General features: G+C 37.6%; 3 protein-coding genes across 3 annotated transcripts; 2 read left to right on the top strand and 1 right to left on the bottom strand.

Annotated features, from left to right (window-relative positions):
• The first annotated feature begins 3,004 nt into the window (after positions 1-3,004).
• On the top strand, positions 3,005-9,701 carry LOC125274439 (G-protein coupled receptor 35-like). Its single transcript, XM_048200853.1, has 2 exons — positions 3,005-3,143; positions 8,790-9,701. The coding sequence occupies exon 2, from the start codon at positions 8,811-8,813 to the stop codon at positions 9,699-9,701; it is 891 nt and encodes a 296-aa protein (XP_048056810.1). The 5' UTR covers positions 3,005-3,143; positions 8,790-8,810.
• A 1,683-nt stretch (positions 9,702-11,384) lies between these two features.
• Positions 11,385-18,612, bottom strand: LOC125274438. Its single transcript, XM_048200852.1, has 2 exons — positions 18,434-18,612; positions 11,385-16,533 (listed from the first exon to the last, which is right to left on the bottom strand). Exons 1-2 carry the CDS (start codon positions 18,505-18,507, stop codon positions 15,585-15,587), a joined length of 1,023 nt encoding a protein of 340 aa, XP_048056809.1. The 5' UTR covers positions 18,508-18,612; the 3' UTR covers positions 11,385-15,584.
• On the top strand, positions 12,465-13,355 carry LOC125274440 (G-protein coupled receptor 4-like). The gene has a single exon (XM_048200854.1). The coding sequence runs from the start codon at positions 12,465-12,467 to the stop codon at positions 13,353-13,355; it is 891 nt and encodes a 296-aa protein (XP_048056811.1).
• Positions 18,613-24,601: the final 5,989 nt, after the last annotated feature.

Here is a 24,601-nt window from a genome sequence, read left to right as displayed (position 1 = left end):
TGTGCACATCCTAAATGCACATACACCGTATCAAGGTATGATTTACTGCAATGATGTATATTGTAAATGCAATAAATATTTTAATACTGTATTTTGTCAAGTCTTGTTACTTTTGGATTTTCTTCTAATGTTTAAAATTATTTTAAAATTATTATAGTATGATAAATGTGAGGATATTGATCTGGAAGAAATGGGGCCATAAAGAACTTTTCATCAGTGGTTCTTTGTAGAACCTTTAAAAACAGTTCGTTGTAGTACCAGAAAATGTTCTTTATGGCACCAAGAAAAAAATGGTTCTTTAAAGAACCAAAAAGGTTCTTCTAGGGCATCGCCGTGAAACCTCCTTTTTGGTTCTTCCTGGCACCTATTTTTAAGAGTGTAAGCTAGAAAAAAAAAGAGTTTATTTGCTTGTCAAATTTTAACTCAGTGTAGATATTTGCTTTCAGTGGTCCTAAATTACAAATAAAACTATCTAAAAAATGAGGGGAACAGAATAAGGTAACTTCTGTCTTATTTTAGTTCAAATGATGGAAGTTATCACCAATTCCAAACTTTGATGTCATTTACACAAGCTAGCAAAGCAGATAAGGACTCAGTGTCAGGTTATATTGGTAAGTGTAATTGAGTGTCATCTGCGTAAATATGATAGGGAACCTTATGAAATTCAAAGATGGAGCAGATAGGGAGCAAATTTAAAGCAAATAAAAACGGGCCTAAGATAGAGCCCTGCGGCACCCCGCACTAACAGAAGCTGGGGATGAAGAAAATTCTCCAACTACAGAATAACTCTTCTCGGTAAGGTAGGACTCAAACCAATCTAAGCTGGGGAAAAAAACTGGCTCTAACAACAGTGTTTATTTGCTTGTCGAATTTTAACTCATATTTGCTTTCAGTGGTCCTAAATTACAATTAAAACTAAAATGAGGGAAGCCAAATAAGATAACTTTGGCCTTATTTTACCCTAAAGGGTCTTTGGGGTGTTTTGGTAAAAACGGAGTTATATCTTTTTATGTTAGTGTAGGAAAATAAAAGTCACACTCAGGTGTAATTTTGTAACAAAATAATTGTTTTTTAAAAAACAAATGTCATTTTACTCTGTTTATTAATGTTTTTATTTCATATTTGTGCAGTCTTTGGAGGATTTATCATATCTTTTAAATTTATATAAATAAATAAATAAATAAATATTTTGTTGAGTAGGTTTTTATACAAAAACATCTTTTTTATGTAAAATTCACTTTATAAAAGACCCACATTTATAACTTTCATTCATGGGGATAACATGGATAACTTGACATGGTTTAGTGTAAGATTTTTGCCCATATTTTGGAAAATGCAGTTTTAAAAGTAAAAAATGATCACTTTATCCAGTAGATGCTGCAGAGCTCCACTATTTGCTATTTGACTGACTGAAAGACATCTTTTCATTTTTTTTCTTTTTTTTCAGTTGGATTCATATCTAAATATTATGAAATCACAATTATGACAATAAAAATTACTTTTTGTCACAGTTTACCATTTTTTGTACTGAAAATATAAGTTTTTCAAAAATGTTTATTTTGAGGATGAATTTTGTCCATTTTCTAAGTGGGGTCTCATCATAATGTAACAATATTGAAAAACTAAACTAAATACTAAACTTTGACAAAAAGTAGCTTTTATTGTCATAATTGTGTTTTTATAATATTTAGATAGGAATCCAACTGAAAAATACTTGTGTAAAGATGTCTTTCAATTAGTTAAATAGCAAATAGTGGAGCTCTGCAGCATCTACTGGTAAAAGTGATCATTTTTTTACTATTAAAACTGCATTTTCCAAAAGATTTTTCACATTTTCAATAGGCAAAAATCTGACACTAAACCATGTCAAATTATCCAATATTCCCATGAATAAAATTTGGAAATGTGGGTCTTTTATAAAGTGAATTTTACATAAAAAGCTGTTTTTGTATAAAAACCTACTCAACAAAATATATTTTTTAATTTATTTATATAAATTAAAAAAATATGATAAATCCTCCAAACACTGCACAAATGTGGAGTAAAACATTAATAAACAGAGTAAAATTACATTTGTTTAAAAAAAAAAAATTATTTTGTTACAAAATTACATTTTGTTGTGGAGACCCCAAAGAGCCTGAGTGTACTTCCCAAACGGTAAGTCATTTACACAAGCTAGCAAGGCAAATAAGGACTCAGTGCCAGGTTATAATGGTAAGTGTAATTGAGTGTCATCTGCGTAAATATGATAGGGAAACTAATGAAATTCAAAGATGGAGCAGATAGGGAGCAAATTTAAAGCAAATAAAAACAGGCCTAAGATAGAGCCCTGCGGCACCCCGCACTAACAGAAGCTGGGGATGAAGAAAATTCTCCAACTACAGAAAAACTCCTCTTGGTAAGACAGGACTCAAACCAATGTAAGGCTGCATCACAGATACCAATATAACTATATTTAAAAGAATGCAGTGATCTACAATGTCGAACACTGCACTTAAATCCAACAATACCAAAATTGCACAATTTCCGGAATCCACAAATAATAACAGGTCATTTTTCCATTCTGCCCTTCTACACTCTTTCCTTAGAGCACAAACTTCTCTGTTAAACCATGGATGTTTTCTAGATTTTTGTTTCTTGACTTTCAGAGGGGTGATTTCATTTAAAATCTCATTACATGAAGTATTAAAACTGTCAACCAAATCATCAACATCAGAGTACTGCATCGTGCTACATATAGTGTACACTAAAATATTCATTGCTCTAAAAAGCAGTTATCACAGTCGTAGGCTCATAGGTGGTTCCACACAGCTGTGGACTCCATTTGTCTGTGGCAGAGAGCCAGAAATGTGTATTTGCAATATGTTACAGTAGATTTACTCATTTGTTCCTTGCATCACCTGTTTACATGATGCTCTGCAGTTACATCACAAAACTTTGATCATGCAGAGACTTTATCATAAAACTTTTCCTCCTCTTCAGCCAATAACAGACTTGTTGACCCAAAAGAATTGCAACAATTGGTTGTGTCCAAATGTCCCGTGAGAGAGACACTAAACTAAGGACACATTTAAGTTGGATGATGGTCAGAGAGACTTTGGCAGAGACATTGTGGGGATCCTAGCAGGACAAGAGAGCAGTAGGTGAGTTATCTGTGAAATATTTCATAGTTTGTCATCATTTAAAGGGGTCATGACATGCCTTTTCATTATTTTAGTAAGCTCCTCAAGGTTCACTTATGATGCTGGTAAGGTTTTGCACAAAAAAAAGTCATTTATTTTCAAAAATTATGTTTTATGTACCCAGATTCTAACCCTCTGACAGAAACATGCGGTTTAACTGCTGCGTCTCCTTTAAGGCTTGTCAGCAAACAGCTGCTGTTCTGATTGGCTAATGTCATTGCTTAGGAAAAAGTGCATGTGAGTAACGGTATGTGTCCTCTGGTGAGGACTGAACGCAGTAGAATTTGTTTTTTTAATGGATTATATGCATGATTGTTTCCGCATTTAGTCTCTGTGGAAGTGTGGTAATTGTGAGAATATTACGCACAAAATTAAATCTTGAGGACGCCTAAGAAAACAGGACAAAGCTATATTGATAAGATCCACCTTTACTCTAAAGTTATTTAAAGCTTCTAGAACTAATACTAACATTTTATGTTTTAATATAATATACTTAAATGTTATGTTTACTGTAGTTACTTATATGATTAGAAGTGCCGTCAAATCGATTAATCGCGATTGTGTGTGTATGCATGCATGTGTATGGGTGTGTGTGTATATATCTATATCTATATATATATATGTATGTTTGCAAATATTTATGTTAGATGCAATTAATCGCGATTAATCGATTTGACAGAACTAATAGTTGTGTAACTGTAAACAGTTATTAGAAACATGACAGAAAATGTTTGCTATACCACAATTTTTATGGAAAAATTTTATCTCGCAATTCTGACTTTTTCTCTCAGAACCGTGAGATATAAACTCACAATTATATATTTTTTTATCCCGTGGTGGGAACAAGAGTCCATTCCGAACTACACGCTCAAGCGGGAAACTGTGGGATTGACAGCGGAACGGACAAAGCCTTAAAAGAGACCATCCAAAAGTTGAGAAAAAACTTCAACACAACAAAAATTTCTTGCGAAGCCTGCTTTACGCTGTGCCTCATTTACAAAACGATCTGCCGTAGATCATCTGGACAAACACATAATCCTCCGATGCAAACTGGTGATGTGCTGAATGTCGACTCCCTGTAAAATTACAAAGGACTTTTATTTGACCATACATAAATATATTTTACATAGTGACAATTTTATTTTGATGAGTCGTATTTGACTAGTCAGAATAATAATTAGAGATTATATGCAATTATATTCTGATTCAAGATCTCTGTATACGATTGAACTAGATATCGTCAATGGACACGTCAGGCATAAAGGTAATTAGAAATATCTCAAATTAAATTTTGACTAGTCAAAATAACAAAATTATATTTCCAGATACCAAAATCATACTGAATCTGCTGTGGTGGCGTGACCATTTGTGACAGTTTTGTTCTTTTTGTGTGCACAGAAAAACGGTAACAAGTGGAGAAAAATCAGAATGCAAAAAAGTTGGTCTTCATTTTTATAGAAAACCGCAGTCGAAAACGGCGTTTGAAGCTAAAGGCAGAAGTTCATGGTTGCAAGCCATTAAACGGACAGGCTAGACTGATGAAGCTACATTGATGAAGGGACGTTCAAGCTATGTTGTAATTACCGTAATTACGAGATTTCAACTTGCGTTCACGTCCTCATAGAGCTTGTAATTACAACCTGAAAGCTGGGAATTTTCTGAGAGCTCCCATTTGCCATAAAAACGCATAATTCCCAGTCAGACAACATGAACAGCTCTGAATAGAAAGTCACATGTTGTCATCTTGAAATTACAGTAATTATATCATGGCATGAATGCAGCATTATTCTATTATTAAAGCATGAATTTGGTTTAAACAATAGATCTACATAACATTTAAACCTTTTTTCTTGCAATTATGAGTTTAAATCTCCCAGTTCAAACTTTATAACTCATAACTGCAAATGTATATCACAATTCTGAGAAAAAAAAGTCAGAATTAGTGGGATGTAAACTCGCAATTACGAGTTATAAAGTCCGAACTGGGAGATATAAACTCATAATTGCGAGGGAAAAAAAAGTATGAGTCGAGACACAACCAAATCAATCGCAGCCAATCAGAAGAGAGTGTGGGCGGAGTCTCTCTGCAGTCGATGAAATGGATAAGCACATAATCAAATTCATAAATATTACCCCTTTTTAACATTATTAAAAATACATAGCCTACTCAGTAACTAATACAGGCTTTTGTCATATAATACACTTGTTTGTTCACAGTTTGAACGTTCTTGTGTCTTTTTATTTATTTTCAAGATCTGAGGTGAACTATCTATCGTTGCTATAAAAAAAAGTACGGCTATAAAAGTCACGCAAAATTATATTCAAACTCACATTAAATTGTTTTAAAGGTCCCGTTCTTCGTGATCCTATGTTTCAAACTTTAGTTAGTGTGTAATGTTGTTGTTAGAGTATAAATAAAATCTGTAAAATTTTAAAGCTCAAAGTTCAATGCCAAGCGAGATATTTTATTTAACAGAAGTCGCCTACATCGAACGGCCAGTTTGGACTACATCCCTCTACTTCCTTCTTTAATGATGTCACTAAAACAGTTTTTTGACTAACCTCCGCCCACAGGAATACACAAGAGTTGCGTTTGTAGAGTGTGTTTGTCGCCATGTCGTCGAAACGCTGTTATTTTCATCCCGCAGTCCAATCACCGGGTCTGATTCCGGCTCAAATTGATAGGGTAAAATTAAAGACGTTTACAATAACACGAGTGCATACATCTCCACGTTATGGTAAGAGGCGTGACTTTTCCGGGCAAGGTTCGCTAAGCTGCTGTCGAATCACAACACAGGAACCGCTGGCACAATCAGAACTCGTTACGTATTTCTGAAGGAGGGACTTCATAGAACAAGGAAGTCATCAGCCCGTTTTTATGACAGTGGAAACAGCGGTACACAGATAAGTAAATTATGTGAAAAATACTGTTTTTTTACACGCGAAACATGAACACATGTTATATTGCACACTATAAACACAATCAAAGCTTAAAAAAAACACGAAAAACGGGACCTTTAACATTAAAGGTGCAATAGGTGATTCACTACAAAACATTTTCTGTTATGCTGGTTGAAAGTCTCCTCATATTGTGATAGCAATCACTATGTTACAAGGTCTAAACGGTTCATCCAATCATTATATTCAGCCGAATGAAATAATTCGATGTCCTTCCTGCTTGTCAACCTATGTTTTACATACCCTGTTCGCGCAGACGTCATACGTCATCACCGCATTTCATGCTATGCAGAGTTTAGACAGACGTCAGTCACGGAGCACCACAAACAAATAGCAGCCACCTTTTACAGTTCCTACCAAATCAAAACAAAGAGCTTGTGCTGCGTTCACACCATAACTACTGTGATTAAGAGATGAAAACCCTAACCAGAGCTATTCACATCCTCAGACTCAGAAATTAATCTGCAGCAGTCAGGTACAAGCTCTCAGGTGCAAGTTGATTACATTATTATTGTAATGTTATGTGCTTTGAGACATGAGGTAGTTTAACGCCATCTCTTGTGATGCTTTGCCGAGAGCAGCTGCGTGTTTGTGCGTTCATGTGTTTTGGACAAGGCATGGCTTTGGATGATGATTTGCAGGGAGGGTGGGATCTTATGCTTTCAATGCTAGCAGGCTAATGTTAGCATTTCCCAGATCACCTACTGCACCTTTAAGTAAAGCACAAACTGTACCTGAGATTATCATTTTCATACTTTGTATGTTGTTGTTCCAGAGACGCAACATCGCATAAATAGAAACCGTTTCTAATATAGAATCAGTGCGTATCGCCAGTGCGGCTGGTCAGAACAAAAATGGAAAAGATAACTTTTATCGTGTCGCGCCGTCGCGTCTAGTTAGAACACAGATAGGGTGTGGTTAGACGTCAAGCTCCACCCACTGGCTCTGCAGTGAGCAGCCTCTCTCACTTTCTGCCACCAGATAGGCCTCGCCCACAAAACACGTAATCGCTGAAATTGTTTTTAGACTTTACTTAGATCCATATTGTTGCCATAGCGCTAAATGACACGGAAAAAGCTATTGGATGGAAGTCAATCACTTCAGGAATTATTCAATAATAGCTGGATGCATCACATCTGGTAAAATGTCACCAGTATGCCATGCATGTAATGCTGTGATTTTAACTAAGCCTGAAGAAACATGGAATTACACATTAAAAATGTGAAACATTACAAATAAATGTGTGACAGAGAGGTTCAATGCTTCAAATTCAATGCAATCAATCAAATAAAAAAATCCACAAGTTTAACTGGTATTAGAAGGTAATGAGTTCATTCATTAGCATTGTTGCCTCTGTTTTAGTGCAGGTTAACTCATGGCATTAAGGTAACAGTCCACAAGGTGGCAGTGTTGCATTATAAAAAGAGATCAGTGGTGGCAATGTTCTGCTCTTTTAAGTGTAGAGACAATGCATGAAACACTTCTCTTAAATTATGGCAAATGTTGCACCAGACATGAGACATGTACAAATCAAGATGTAACATCTTACTTAAATTTCGAGTGAGTAAATGTAGGGTTCCTACTGTTTTTAAATGTGTTTGTTTGGGAATAAAAAAGCTGACGAAATTTAAACCTTAGCATGCACTTATCAACATATATTGGGATAGTTACCCAAAAATGTATTTACATGAGGGTGAGTAATAAATTACATTATTTTCATTTTTGGGTGAACTAACCCTTTAAGGCTTAAGCAAAGCTATGCATGGATATTTCTTAAATCTATAAAATAATTGTCACTATAAGAAAGTTACTGGCATTCTTCCCAGTCAAAAAGCTAAATTCAACTCCCAGAAAGATCTTCCTATAGTCGAAAATTATGTTTGACCATTAGATTTTGACAAGTAAAACAATCCAATTCAAGATATTTAGGTATTATGACTAATTGTAATGTTACTTTCGGATATCTAAAATGTACATGATGAGGAACTAAAGATATCTTTAATCAGTGTTTGACTAGTCAAATTTAAGATATCGCAAATTAAATTTTTACTAATGAGAATTCAATAAGAGATATCTCTCATTAGTATTATACCAAATACAATTTGTACTAGTCAAAACTCCTTTGTAGCTATCAGAAAAATCCAATGTAAGTCGATAGAAGTATATATGACTTGCACTGTAGATATCTTCAATGAATATTATGAGTCATTATTAATGTTGAAGATATCTCAATGCCAAGTACAAGGAGACTTCCAGAATAAACATCTGGAATTGAAAGTTTGACTAGTCAAAATTAAATCACAACTAGTAGAGCCAAGGCCATTAATGGCTGCAAACAAAGCAGTCTGTTAAAAACACAATTTTATAATGTGGTAGTATGTCCAAAAACTTGCTTCCTCTTGAAGTCATTTTGGCTGCTAGGTTTCAACAAATGCTCTTTCTTCATTCAGGAGGAATTTTTGAGGTCTGCACCTTACAGCTTTTATAGCACAGTAATAAAAGTATGTATTTGGACTGGATTCCTCATGTCATGACAACTTTAACTCAGAGACAAACTTTTGAAATCATTGTTGGATATGGCTTTTGGTTTTGAAGTATCTCAGGCTGATCTTGAGTTCATGTAGACATAACACTCGTTCTCATTCACAGCTTATTTCATCATCATTCCTCATGGAAAACATCTCAGCTTTGAACCTGAACTCCACCATCTCCTTGTGGCACCGTCCGTTGTGGTACCAGTATGATGCATGTGCGGAGGCTCCTCATTGGTTTATCTTCTACTTCGGTGTCAAAGTATTAAACCTGTTTGCAGGATTCCCATTGAACGCCCTCGTGATGTGGCAGATTCTGAAAAAGAAGAGCGAGGGCTCGACATCAGACATCTTCATTTTCAACCTCTCTATCCTGGATGCCTATTTCGGCCTCATGACGCCAGTCGACATGGTCAACCGGCTGTACCTCAACGATCCCAAAATCTGGTACTCCCAACGTTTCGCCTACGGGCTGAAAGACGTGACTCCATTATTTCTCACCTGTATTTGTCTGGACAGGTACGTCGCTGTGGTCCATCCCATCCTATTCACCGGGATCCGTGACAATCGCATCCGAATTGGCATCTCCATAGTGGTGTGGGGACTCATCCTGGCCTATTCGTTGACCAAATGCATCTTGGGCATCCTGAGTGTGAACGAGGTCTTCAGCGGCGTCATCCTCGCTGCCTTCTTCATCATGGTGTTCTGCAACCTATCCATCATCTGGGTCCTCAGGAAAAGCGTTGCAGGGAAGGAAGTCATGAACCCGGTGAAGAAGAGGGCCTTCAAAATGGTGACTATCGTCCTTGCCATCATCGTGGTGAACTATCTGCCTCCGGTGGCTCTGTTGCCATTTGCATCCACCTACTCGTTTGTGACGCTCCACTGTAAGGTTCTTCTCGCCGTGTTCTCCATCATGGACTTGAGCTGCACAATCGAGCCGTTGCTGTATATCTCTAAGATGGAGAGATCCGAGCTCTGTCCCTGCCTGCAGAGTCCCTCCAAGAACCCCATCAATGTTAGCGTCTGAAATGAAGAGAAGAACCGTCTGAATTTGTGTTTGTGATTCTACACAGCTAAATTCCCAGAGTTAAATCAACTCTGCTCAGAGAACATATGGTCCCTCTCTACATATAGTTAAAATAAGACTGAAGCAGAGTTAAAGTTAATGAGATAATATGCTGTTTTTGGAGTTGTTTATTCAGATCATGAGAGATTTAATGTATTTTATCTTCAGTTGATTTCATCTAAGACTGTGGCTGGAAGTCATTTGTAGTTATTGAGTTTCTCTTCAGTGATTCTGCTTGTTAACAGCAGGTGTTCATCACTAATGCTCAATTCATAACTTAATTAATCACTTAATTATCTCATTAACTTTAACTCTGCTTCAGCGTTACTTTAGCACTTAAATAGGGACCATATGTACTCTGAGCAGAGTTGATTTAACTCTGGGGGCTTTGCTGTGTAGACTCTCGGGCTGTCGGTGTATCTCTCTAATCCAGTGGTTCTCAACTGGAGGTTCTCAGGTCCGTCGTGATTGGTCACTGAAAGTAGGGAATAAGACAACATTAAATGCAAATAATGAAACAAAACTAAGCAGAATAGCAAGATAGTCTCATCAACTTAATAAAGGAAGTAGAAAACACTTATCTTTAGTCACCGACGTCAAAGGTTGTTTCCGTCAAACTCTACAGTATTTCAGCACAAATTTATCTTTCCAAAGTAAGATTTATTTTTACATTGGCAGGGTTTGTAATGAAGTCATGTAATTTTGCATCTTATTTGGCCTTTTCAGTGTCTACTCATTAAAATATCAACTCATTTTACTGTTTAATTTGTAAATGTTAGTACTGACACGGGTAAGGTTTAGAGTATTGCCATTGTTTGAAATGCTGATTTTAGCAAAACCAGTTTAGAACCACTGATTTAATGAACTGCTCATCATTAACATGTTGACTATTAACAACTGCCAGTTTTTCTGAGTGTTTTCTGAGTCTTGTTTCCCCAGACATCATGTTTGCCTCTTTCTGTGCAGCTCATTCATAATATTTCATTCCTCATGACTCTTTTCTGATTGAGAAGATGAAGTTACAGAGCTGAACTTCACTTTCTTCTTATCACTGTTTTGAGTTTTTGTCAGACCATCTGATTCTTTTATTTCTCACAGATTAGATACCAGATGCATAATTAAGAACATAACAAACCACTAATTAAGATGTTAATTAAAATGCCTGGGGATTAATTAAGAATGGGCTGAGGTGACACAGATGGTATGAGCTTGTAATTGTGTAACTAGTTGATGCTATGAGATTAATTAACATGAAAAACATTTATAGTAGATAGTCATGTGAGCTGGTGTTGCAATTGATCTCTGGCTACTAGAGATGGTTTTATTGACTAGAGCAATAACAACAAAAATATAAATATTTGTTGTATTTATGATGTATAAAGGAACTCCAAAAATGATATATTTACATGTCTGTTCATTTATTCTTCCATTCTAAACTATTGCAGCCATGTGTAAATACTCTGAAATATCAAAATAACAGGAGAAACTGATTTATCTTCATTTGAACGCAGTGAAAACTGTAAAACACACAGGCTTGACCCTATAAATGTGTATGAAACCCCCTGAAACATTCACAAAACTCTACAACTTTACTTGAAATTAACATGTAAATGAGTATATGAATATAACAGAGACAAAGATCTATTTGATCTCAAACTCCACTCATGTTGCTTTTAGTTCAGAAAAATAAAATTGAACATGAAATAACAAGGGTCTGCCAAATACATAAATTTTGTGTAACACACAGATTTGTCATCAGGAGTGAAAACCAACAAGAGAAACTCCCATCCATTCAAACCTCTTGGATTCATATGAAATCTGAATAAGTGAAATATACTAGTCATATGCACGAATACACAGCATCTGAATGAATCAAAATGTGATATAAACTCTGAACATTTGCACCAAAGACTAAAAAAGAGAAACTGATATTCAACTTTACAATGTGTGTGAAACGAGAATGTAATAGATCAGTCACTGGATGGGGTATCTCTATAAAAACAAAGGCATTCAAAGCTAAATTTGGAGTTAGTTGGAACTGTAAAGTTTTGGTTGAGCTCGCCAGTGAGTCAACTGAAATGAAAATGTGTTTTGGTACATAGTGTACACTGAAATGTTTATTGCTCTTAAAAGTAGTGATCACAGTTGTAGGCTTACATATCGTTACCCACAGCTGTGGACTCCATTTGTCTGTGGCAAGATGTTACAGTAGATTTACTCATTTGTTCCTTGCATCATCTGTTTACAAGAAACTCTGTAGTTACGTCACAAAACTTTGATCATCCCCTTCCATCGAACTGCAAACTTCATCACAAACTTTTCCCGAAGACCCTCCTCTTCATCCAATCACAGATGAGTTCTTCTGCTACACTCCTTCTTGTTGACCAAAAAGAACTGCAACAATTGGCTGTGTCCAAAACGTCCCACCTCTGTCTCCCGCGGGATAAGCTTTTCAAGGAGCGCCCCGAGAGAGACGCTAAACTGAGGACGCGTCTAAGTTGGGTGATGGTCAGAGAAACGTCGGCAGAGACCGACAATCGTACGGAGCTGTATTGAACAAGCAGCTGGTGAGACTTCTGCAATCCTTTAACTTGATTTTTTGATAAGGTTCTCATTGACAAACTTTTGTTATTGTTTGTGAAACGTCGTCACTTTGTTGCTCTTTTTGAAGACAGATTATAAATCGACATCACGCTGTTGTTCACAGCTCATCATCATTCCTTAATGGAAAACATCTCGGCTTTGAACCTGAACTCCACCGCCTCCGGTTGGAAACAGCCGTTATGGTACCTCTTTGAGGCGTGTGCGGAGGCTCCTTATTGGTTTATCTTCTACTTTGGTGTCAAGGTATTGAACCTGGTTGCAGGAGTCCCATTGAACGCCCTTGTGATGTGGCAGATTCTGAGAAAGAAGAGCGAGGGCTCGACATCCAACATCTTCATTTTCAACCTCTCTGTCCTGGATGCCTATTTCGGCCTCATGACGCCAGTCGACCTGGCAAACCGGCTGTACTTCAGCGATGACCACATCTGGTACTCCGTGCGTTTCGCCTACGGGCTGAAAGACGTGACTCCATTGTTTCTCACCTGTATTTGTCTGGACAGGTACATCGCTGTGGTCCATCCCATCCTGTTCACCGGGATCCGTGACAATGGCATCCGAATCGCCATCTCCATAGTGGTGTGGGGACTCATCCTGGCCTACTCGTTGACCAAATGCTTCTTGGGCGTCCTGAGTGTGAACGAGGTCTTCAGCGGCGTCATCCTCGCTGCCTTCTTCATCATGGTGTTCTGCAACCTATCCATCATCTGGGTCCTCAGGAAAAGCGTTGCAGGGAAGGAAGTCATGAACCCGGTGAAGAAGAGGGCCTTCAAAATGGTGACTATCGTCCTTGCCATCATCGTGGTGAACTATTTACCTCCAGTGGCTCTGTTGCCATTTGCATCCACCTACTCGTTTGTGACGTTTCGGTGTAAGATCAGCCTTGCCGTGTTCTCCATCATGGACTTGAGCTGCACCATCGAGCCTATGCTCTACATCTCTAAGATGGAGCGATCCGAGTACTGTCCATGCCTGCAGAGTCCCTCCAAGAAACCTGTCAACGTTAGTGTCTGAAATGAAGCATGCATGTGTCTCTCTCCAGTGTTTCTCAACTGGTGGGTTGGGAGACAAAAATGGCCCTCAAGTCTGTTGTGATGGGGCAAACCATGTCAGATACAATCCTTAAAACTAACCATTATGACAGCAAAATAAATAGAAAGGGAACAAAACATTCTTCCTATAGTGTTGTTGTTGATGTCAAAGATTGTGTGTCTATCAAGCGCCACATTATTTTGGCACAATTTTATCTGTTACCAGATAAAAGTCAAATTCAACAGATTGATTGACATAGGCAGGGTGTGTGACGCCTCATCCTCAAACACCATGAATAAAACAAGTCAAAAGAAAATACATACCAGACTACATTAAATACTTAAAACTCACTCACAGAGAGAATGAAGATGATTTGAGCTGAACACACAGTTGAACTGTTTGCCGTCGACAGCATGAAACCACAATGTTAGTAAGCTTATATCTTACTGGGCCTATTATTCAGGGTCTGCTCACTATAATGTAAATCCATTTGAACGTTTGCTTGTGCTACTATTGTAAAGCTTTGCATTGTGTTGATGATGTAAAATCTTGACTCTGATTTCAGCAAAACTAGTTTAGAACCACTGATTTAATGAACTACTCATCATTAACATGTTGACTCTATGAACATCTGCCAGTTTTTCTGAGCGTTGTGTCTCGTTTACCCAGACATCATGTTTGTCTCTTTCTGTGCTGCTCATTCATAGCATTTCATTCCTCATGACTCTTTTCTGATTGATCATTAGACTCTGAGAAGATGAAGCTACAGAGCTGAACTTCACTTTCTACTTGTCACAGTTTTGAGTTTTCATCAGATAACCTGATTCTTTTAATTCTCACAGATTAGATTCCAGGTACATAATTAAGAACATAACAAACCACTAATTAGATGTTAATTAAAATACCTAGGGATTAATTAAGAATGGGCTGAGGTGACACAGATGGTACGAGCTTGTAATTGTGTAACTAGATGATGCTATGAGATTAATTAACATGAAAAACATTTACAGTAGCTCACATGAGCTTGTTGTCATTGATCTCTGGCTACTAGAGACGGTTACATTAGGACAAGAAATATCAGTAGATGTGTGATGCATAAAGGAACTCCATTACTCCATACTTACATGTCTTTGTTCAATTATTCTTCCATTCTGAAATATAGCAGCCATATGTAAATACTCTGAAACATCAAAATAACAAAAGAGGGACACATTTATCTTCATTTAAACACAGGTTAAAGCACACAGGTTTGACACTATAAATGAGTATGAAACCCCTCTGAAACTAGGGTTGTCAAAAGTACCGACTGATTGACCATTGTGCTCACGCTCTCAACAGATATGTCTGTGATTGGCTACAATGATCAACACTTCAATAACATGTTGAATAGACATCTCTTCACAGAGCGCTTACACAGATACACACAGGAGCGTTTGAAAGCAGGCATCTATCAGCGGATCGTGCGTATCAGGGTGTACCAACTTGGTACTTAAGTTGGTACTTTTGACAGCCAAACATGAAACATTCACAAAACTCTACTTCTTTACATGAAATGAACACTTATGACTTGTTTCCAACTGAGCGATACAGTTCAGTTCAGTAAAGTACAGTATGATTCGGGGCAGCAAACCCTAATCCGGTTTGCATATCCACCGCCAACAGTACCCTTACTTGATAGGCGTGGTGTATGCCGGAAAGTAGCGATCGACGTCATTCTTGCATGAAGAAGAAAGGGACAGCAAACAACAATGGAGGACATGGAGCAGCTTTGTCTGAGCAAAGGCTGAAGGCTGCAAAAAGGAAAAACAGCCGAAAAATACACAGTGTTGCAACGGTCATGTGTTGTCATTCACCTTGTAGCACGCGCAAGTGACGATTCTCTGTCAACCAATCAACGTTCTGCAGTAAGTGTAGCTCCACCCTTTTGGTACCGGTACTATAGGTACTATTGTGCTTGGTACCCCAATGTAAGGGTTCCAAAAAAGTGGTACGGTATGGTTCGGAATTAGGGTACCATTCACAACTTCTGACAATTGAAATGGCAAAAATTGCGTACCATACTGAACTGTACTTAACAGTACCGCTCAGTGGAAACAAGCCATAAGTATGCAAATGAGTACTTAAATAAATGCCTCAGAAACAAAGATCTCAAAAATCAATTTTCACAATTGTATTTAGTTAGAACAGTTATTATTATAACCATTTCAATGATCAGCGCTGGGTAATTCTGGCACAGATCTCTTGGAGACTTTCTCTGCTGGCTGGCGGACCACTGACTGACGTCACATAACCCGGATAGCGGTCAAAAAACTCAGGTGCTGGACAGGTGAGGCTCATCTCTGCCTCATCAGATGAAGAGACGAGTGGAATCAGTTTTGCATGAGCGTAATCAATTTCAAAGCCTTCGAAAATAAGACCCACCCCCCATGCCCCAAGCCCCGCCTCCAGAAGGCAGGACACCTTTCGAGTCGCCATCAGCAGCTGTCTGTAGTCGCTCTCCTCCAGTCGGAATATGTCACTGGACAGCGGTTTCCGCGGAACCAGCACAGTGAGTCCAGGTGTGTTGGGAAACGGTGTGAGGAAAGCAACATGGCCGTCATCTTCCCAAACTCTCCACTGCTTCTCTTCTCCGCGCACGATGCGTGGGAACAGCCCGGAGTCGGACGGGTCACCCAGGAAGGTGTAGTTCGGAGCTGCTTTCGGTGTAGGCAGATGAACCCGGATGCGGCTCTTGACTGCCTCTAGATCAGACTCCGTCCAGCGCGGTCCGCTCTTGGAACTGACGTATCCAGGGTCACATGCTTGGAAATCTTCCTCCGCAGCAAGGTGAGGTTTCCAGTCCGACTCCAGACCGTGGAGGGGCACGACGTGAAGCTCGGTGCCGAGCCCATCAGCTCGTTTCTGTGGCGTATGGACCAAGGCACACCGCTGGACAGACAGACTCTCACAGAGCAGGTGCGCTACTGTTCTTGCGCCCAGAAGCAGATGCAGAAAAGCATCCTCAGGTAAGTGGAAGATGCTGCCGGTGCTGCCAGAGCTCTTATGGGTAACAACAGCAACCCCTGGTGTCCATGGGGAGTGGTGCAGATACGCCAACAGCTCTGACGTCTCCCAGATCACGTGCCTCTCCTTGAGCCCAGATGCTAACGATGATGACATTCTGTGAATGAAAGAAGGTGGCAGATATTAAAATGATAGTGCACTGTCATTTATGATTTAAAATGTATGATTTTATGACTTTCAGGGTGGAAAACAACAGGAAAATCATGACAAAAAGTACTGATGAAAATAATACAATATACAAATACATAAGCCGATCAGGCATAACATTATGATCACCTTCCTAATATTATGTTGGTCCCACTTTTGCTGCCAAAACAGCCCTGACCCGTCGAGGAATGGACTCCTCTAGACCCCTGAAGGTGTGCTGTGGTATCTGCACCAAGATGTTAGCAGCAGATCCTTTAAGTCCTGTAAGTTGTGAGGTGGAGCCTCCATGGATCGGACTTGTTTGTTCAGCACATCCCACAGATCCTCAATTGGATTGAGATCTGGGGAATTTGGAGGCCAAGTCAACACCTCAAACTCGTTGTTGTGCTCCTAAAACCGTTCCTGAACCATTTCTGCTTTGTGGCAGGAGTATTATCCTGCTGAAAGAGGCCACAGCCACCAGTGAATACTGTTTCCATGAAAGACTGTACATGGTCTCAACAATGCTTAGGTAGGTGGTACGTGTCAAAGTAACATCCACATGGATGGCAGGACCCAAGGTTTCCCAGCAGAACATTGCCCAAAGCATCACACTGCCTCCGCTGGCTTGCCTTCTTCCCATAGTGCATCCTGGTGCCATGTGTTCCCCAGATAAGAGACGCACACGCACCCGGCCATCCACGTGATGTAGAAGACGTAATTCATCAGACCAGGCCACCTTCTTCCATTGCTCCGTGGTCCAGTTCTGATGCTCACGTGTCCACTGTTGGCTCTTTCGGCGGTGGACAGGGGTCAGCATGGGCACCCTGACTGGTCTGCAGCTCCATACGCAACAAACTGATGCACTGTGTATTCTGACACCTTTCTATCAGAACCAGCATTAACTTCTGGAGCAGTTTGAGCTACAGGAGCTCGTCTGTTGGATCGGACCACACGGGTCAGCCTTCAATGAGCCTCGGCCGCCCATGACCCTGTCTCCGGTTCACCACTGTTCCTTCCTTGGAGCACTTTTGATAGATACTGACCACTGCAGACCGGGAACACCCCACAAGAGCTGCAGTTTTGGAGATGCTCTGACCCAGTCGTCTAGCCATCACAATTTGGCCCTTGTCAAACTCACTCAAATCCTTACGCTTGCCCATTTTTCCTGCTTCTAACATCAACTTTGAGGACAAAATGTTCACTTGCTGCCTAATATATCCACCCACTAACAGGTGTCGTGATGAAGAGATGATCAGTGTTACTCATTTCACCTGTCAGTGCTTGTTATGTTATGCCTGATCGGTGTACACATTAATGACAGTAGAACACTGAAAAGTACAAATATAGACAAACAAAATAGTAGGTGCACTGGATAAATCTGGATGATGATGATGATGATGATGATGATGATATAATGTGGAAAATGGTTAATCAGCCAAATTGATGTGCAGAACTTGTATGTATGCTAAAAAGGGCTTCCAGATTTTAGAGAATGATATAATAAGAATAAAATCATTTTAAAATATCTTAATATAATTTTTAACAGTTTATGTTCATGCAATACAACAACTGGACCATGTTGGCTTTCATTAAATGTACAAAAAACGCTTGAAAAAAATATTTTTTTATGTTCTGTAGAAAAAAAAGTAAGTCAAACAAGTTTGGAATGACATGAAGGTGAGTTAAGGATCACTTTTGGTTAATCTATCACTTTACAACAACACACACACACACACACACACACACACACACACACACACACACACACACACACACACACTCTCTCTCTCTCTCTCTCTCACACACACACAATTCACACAATGTTCAACAGAAAGTTCTAAACGCAAACAGATACAGCATTTCTGTACCTTACTAAAAAGCCGCCGAGTATCACAGAACACACCGCACTGCCGTTAAGAATCCACCGCTGACTTATTTTCATTAGGCTTGGAAATACTTCAGCTTAGAAATAATAAAATCCAAACCCAAACAGCTCAAGTTCACTGACTTCCGCGTGACGAAATTACTACATCAACGTCATGTCTGAGGAACGGGCGCCGCTTGCTGGCCGGAAGCGGAACTGCGCTGTGGGATTAATCTCGTCCAGCAGATGGCGCCAAAGCATCAGCGAGCAGATCAGAACCCCATTTAATAAGAAAAGCTCTGCAAAGACGTATATTTTGCTTTCTGTACAAAGAATGAGTAATAAAGTGAGTGGTTGCTGTTGCTGTGCTGTGTAGATTGTTGTTCTCTACTAATGTAAACCTGTTTTAAATGTTGTTTTAACAGTGAGTTACAGTAAAACAATAGGCTAATAATAATAAAAACATTGCACATTTAATTTAGTAAATGAACAGATTAATCTGATGTTGGCAAAAAATATCCACAATTATTTCCTTAAAGTGCGCAGTAACATGACTCATGAGTTCCTGGTTTGTTTGACTGAACCGGAGCAATCCAGTTTGAGCGTGTCAAAACCTTACAACACACACACACACACACACACACACACACACCCAAGAGTGAATCACACACTCCCTAATGACTCTCTCTCTCTCAGGCTTTTCAGTGGTAATGTGCTTTACTGGGATAACACACGTGATAATCACATTCAAAACACTTACAAATACAAATAATATAGTGCAAAACAACATAATGTGAAAAAATACAATATATAGAGTGTCTCAGGACTGTGATCTGCCTTCTGTGAAAGTCAGATTTGACTATATATAAAATAATTAATTTAATGTAAATTAAAAAATACAATCAACAAATGAATAACTTGCTGCAAAAGTGTGAAGTGTCATTTTAAACTCATTTTAGTTCAAGTTGAGATCTGGATCTCCCGTCAAAGCGTAGTTTTCTGTCTCTCAGACGAAGCCTGAGCTGATTTAGAAGATCAGTGAGTTTAACAGATGATCCGTGAACTGAACTGAACTCGCTTCAGACTAATGACTGATTCTCCATCTTCATCCAGGATCAGTTATATTCATATAAACCAAAGGGTCAAAAGTGGAGTGTGTTAGAGAAACACACACACACACACACACACACACACACACACACACACAGTCAGGCAAATCCTTAATCTCTTAATAAGAAAATGTGGCATTAACCCGGTGAACTCAGGATCAGATTGTAAATGTTCTTCCTTTCTTTCTTTGAAACACTGAAGCTCAGTGTGAAGATCTCGAGGTGACAAATGAGTGTCATGTGTTGAGTTTGTCCTTCACTGACTGTTTCAGGAACGGATGGCCAGGATTGAACTCACACACCCGTGTGAAATCCTCCAGTCTAGACTAAACACACATTCATCTCTTACAGGCATGGAGGCAATCTGTAATTCTCTCTCTATCACACAAAAACAACAGGTGAGTTTAGATATTGTCCATGAGAGGATATACTTTGGTTGTAAACAAACTTTACAGAATAAATACTTGAAGATAACTTCTATCAAAATCACATTCTTCTTCTTCAGTGAAGGAAATTCAGAAACAACCCATGTGTGCGATTACCAAACGCAGCAGATGTTTGTGAGCAGGATGACATGGACATTGAGATCAACATTCAAGGACAAAATGAATTATAACTCAGTGATCTCATTCAGAGTTACATGGGTTCTTGAGTCTGATTTGATCAGTATTAAAAACGCTATATTGAGATCAGTGAAACCTGTGCCATAAATGTTCATATTTAAATGTGGAGGCGTAGTTTAAACTACAGCTATTTTACTCATATTATCCATTTAGAAAGTGTCTTTGGGCTGTAAAACTTCATTAGATGTATTTTTATATCAGTTCTTGTGTTTTTTACATGCAGCCTTGTGCAGATTGTTATATCTATCTATCTATCTATATGTACAGTACAGTCCAAAAGTTTGGAACCACTAAGATTTTTAATGTTTTTAAAAGAAGTTTCGTCTGCTCACCAAGGCTACATTTATTTAATTAAAAATACAGTAAAAAACAGTAATATTGTAAAATATTATTACAATTTAAAATAACTGTTTTCTATTTGAATATATTTCACAAAGTAATTTATTCCTGTGATCAAAGCTGAATTTTCAGCATCATTACTCCAGTCTTCAGTGTCACATGATCCTTCAGAAATCATTCTAATATGCTGATCTGCTGCTCAAGAAACATTTAATGTGTACAATTGTACAAAATATTTGTGTACAATATTTTTTTTCAGGATTATTTGATGAATAGAAAGTTCAAAAGAACAGTGTTTATCTGAAATCTAATCTTTTGTAACATTATAAATGTCTTTACTGCCACTTTTGATTGATTTAATGCATCCTTGCTGAATAAAAGTATTCATTTCTTTAATTTCTTTTCAAAAAAATAAAAATAAAAATTCTTACTGACCCCAAACCTTTGAACGGTAGTGTATAATGCTACAGAAGCTTTGTATTTCAGATAAATGCTGTTCTTTTGAACTTTCTATTCATCAAGGAATCCTGAAAAAAAAAGTACACAACTGTTTTCAACATTGAAAATAATCATAAATGTTTCTTGAGCAGCAAATCAGCATATTAGAATGATTTCTGAAGGATCATGTGACACTGAAGACTGGAGTAATGATGCTGAAAATTCAGCTTTGATCACAGGAATAAATTACTTTGTCAAATATATTTAAATAGTACACAGTTATTTTAAATTGTAATAACATTTCACAATATTACTGTTTTTTACTGTATTTTTAATTAAATAAATGTAGCCTTGGTGAGCAGACGAAACTTCTTTTAAAAACATTAAAAATCTTAGTGGTTCCAAACTTTTGGACTGTACTGTATATATATATATATATATATATATATATATATATATATACATACATTCAAACCAAAAATTATTCAGACATTTTTGTTATATTTTTACTAGTGTGTGCAGGACATTATAGTTCATTTATGTAAGTGAGGATATCAAAATAAAGTAAACTGTGACATATTATACCCAAAAATTCTTCATACAGTGGACTACCAGTAAAACTGATAAAAAAAAATAAAAAAAAATTGGGACCAAAAATTATTCAGACACTTTGCTTAAGTGTTATCGGACATAATTAAGATTATTTTTTTCTGACAGTTTGTCATATTTTATTACCATTTTTTAAAACTATAGTGAATAAACTGAATGAATGAAATCTTATCACTATGTTGGCATTCAGGGTGCCGCAATTCAGTGGTTCTCATCATATTTGACCAATAAAACGTTTTCTGTATAGTGATTGGGGACTCGTCCTCTTCCACCACTTCTCTCTCTTGCGGGGTGCCACAAGGCTCTATTCTCGGGCCTGTTTTATTTTCACTTTACATGCTGCCTCTCGGGTCCATCATAGCCAGGCATAATATAGCCTATCACTGCTATGCAGATGATTTGCAAATATATTTGCCTTTGAGTCCAAAAAACGCTGACGCAGTTGGGTCACTAATTGATTGCATTAATGACATTAAACTATGGTTAGAGCAAAATTTCCTTCATTTAAATGAAGAAAAGACTGAGTATATTTTATTTGGAGAGTCTGTAACTTCTGATTTTAATGTGCTGACTTCAAAGCTTAGACCATCAATCAGAAATCTCGGTGTGACTTTTGATAGTAGCCTGAAATTTGACAAATTGACAGTGTGGTTAAAGCTAGTTTCTTTCAATTACGTCTTTTGGCCAAGGTCAAACCATTTTTGAATCGCTCTGACCTCAGCTCAAGATTAGATTATTGTAATGCATTTTATGCTGGTGTCTCACAGTCATCTTCAGCTGGTGCAGAATGCTGCAGCCCGTCTTTTAACCAATACACGCAAACGTGAGCACATAACCCTGATTCTTTATTCGCTCCATTGGCTTCCAGTTTCTTTTAGAGTTGATTTTAAGATTCTATTGTTTGTTTTTAAAGCTCTAAATGGCCTTGCCCCACCTTATATAACCGAGATACTGGCTCTGCATCAGCCAACCAGGGCTCTTAGGTCAACAAATCAACTTTTACTGGTAGTCCCAGTATGATATGCGCTGATATGCGCACTATCACTGACCTGGGCCTTTTTAAAGCTGAGCTTAAAACTTATTTATTTAGACTGGCTTTTAATATCTAGCAGTTGGTGGCATTTTGTGTATTTTATTTATTTATTTCAGGCCAGTTGATAATACCCAGAATATCAAAATCAACTGAAGGTGGCAGATCCTTTTCCTATTTAGCACCTAAACTCTGGAACAATCTTCCTAGCATTGTTCGGGAAGCAGACACACTCTGTCAGTTTAAATCTAGACTAAAAACACATCTCTTTGCTCTTGCATACACATAACACATTATCAGTACATTAACATTTTTCAAATCCGTTAAAGGATTGTTACGCTGCAATAATTAGGTCGGCCGGAACCGAGAACATTTCCTATAACACTAGATATACCTGTACATCAGAATAAGAATGGCATCTACGCTAATATCAGTCTCTCTGCTTATCCTGAGGTTTGCCGGGTGCTGGATCCAGGCCGTATCCAGATCAGATGGAGAACCTGTGTCTGGACCTGACTACAACGTAGCCCAGGAGACAATGGGCCTACAGATCCAGTTCTGGCTGCATCTATAATTCAGATTTTTAAATCTCCGTATCCGCTTACATATATTTATATATAATCTATTTTTAATCTCTATAATAAAAATGTATAATTCAGATTTTGATCTCCATATCCATTTACATATATTATATATATCTTCCAAGGGGTTTTTTCCCTCCTAGGACTTTTTTCCCAGTGCTAGCACGCTGGGTTTTTCTCCTAGGGGGTTTTTTCCACCCCTGGGAGTCAGCCGACATTGGCTTAATGTAGCACCATCTTGTATATGTTACATATTACCACGCTTGCTTGTACAGCTTATTTTTAACCATTTCTCTTTTTTCTGTGCTTCTAATATGTAAAGCTGCTTTGAAACAATTACAAATTGTAAAAAGCGCTATATAAATAAATTTGACTTGACTTGACTATTTTCTTGTTGCTTTTTAATTTTTGTTTACATTGTTTTGTTTTTATTGGAAAGCACTTTGGTTCACCTTGAGTGTTGCAAAGGGCTGTATAAATAAATGTTGATTGATTGTTGATTGATTATATATATATATATATATATATATATATATACACACAGGGCTGGGTAGGTTTAAAATGTATTTCACTACAGATTACAAAATACATTGCTTTAAAAAGTAATTTGTAATGTATTTTGTTAGATTACCCAAGTTGTGTAACTTAATCAAAATACTTTAGAATACTTTGAAATACTAATAAGTATATAACAAGGTAACTGCGATTTTATATCTCCCAACTCTGAATTTCTTTGTCAGAATAGCATGACACAAAGTTGCAATTGTGAGATATAAAGTCAGAAGTATAAACTTGCAAGTTTTTATCACACAATTCTGACTTTATAACTTGCAATTGTGAGTTTAAATCTTGCAATTCTGAGAAAAAAAAAATTGTGAGATAAAAAGTTGCAATTACCTTTTTTACTACAAGGGACTCGCAAACTATCGCAAAACATGAAAACAGTCGTGGATCAATCCAGTAATGACAGTTCAGATTCAAGGGAATGTACATTTTTTGAATGGGGAAAGTTTTATAAATTCAGTCATTTTGTTTTGTTTAGTTCCTGTAAACATCTGTTATGTGAAATAGCTTATTCAGGACAGTAATAAATAAACATGCAATTTTTATGATCCTGATTTTGTTAAAATTATTAAAATGTTGCATATTCTGCAAAGGGGGGTGTGAAACTTGTGAGCAGAATCACTAATAATGTTTAAATGACATTAAAATTCAAAGTAATCACTTTGGTAATATACACAGTATATGTGTGTGTGTGTGTGTGTGTGTGTGTGTGTGTGTGTGTGTGTGTGTGTGTGTGTGAATAACAGATTTTAGGATTATTTAGGTAATCAGACTACTTGATTTCTTATACATCATACTTGCATTGCATAACAGATTTGAATAGGATAATCTTGTACTATAGTGATATAAAAATACAAAATTGTGTTGAAAATGTATCAT

This window comes from Megalobrama amblycephala, linkage group LG8, assembly GCF_018812025.1.
Source record: "Megalobrama amblycephala isolate DHTTF-2021 linkage group LG8, ASM1881202v1, whole genome shotgun sequence".
NCBI lineage: Eukaryota > Metazoa > Chordata > Actinopteri > Cypriniformes > Xenocyprididae > Megalobrama > Megalobrama amblycephala.
The sequence above is the reverse complement of the archived record's forward strand: the minus strand, read 5'-3'. Positions and strand labels throughout refer to the sequence as shown.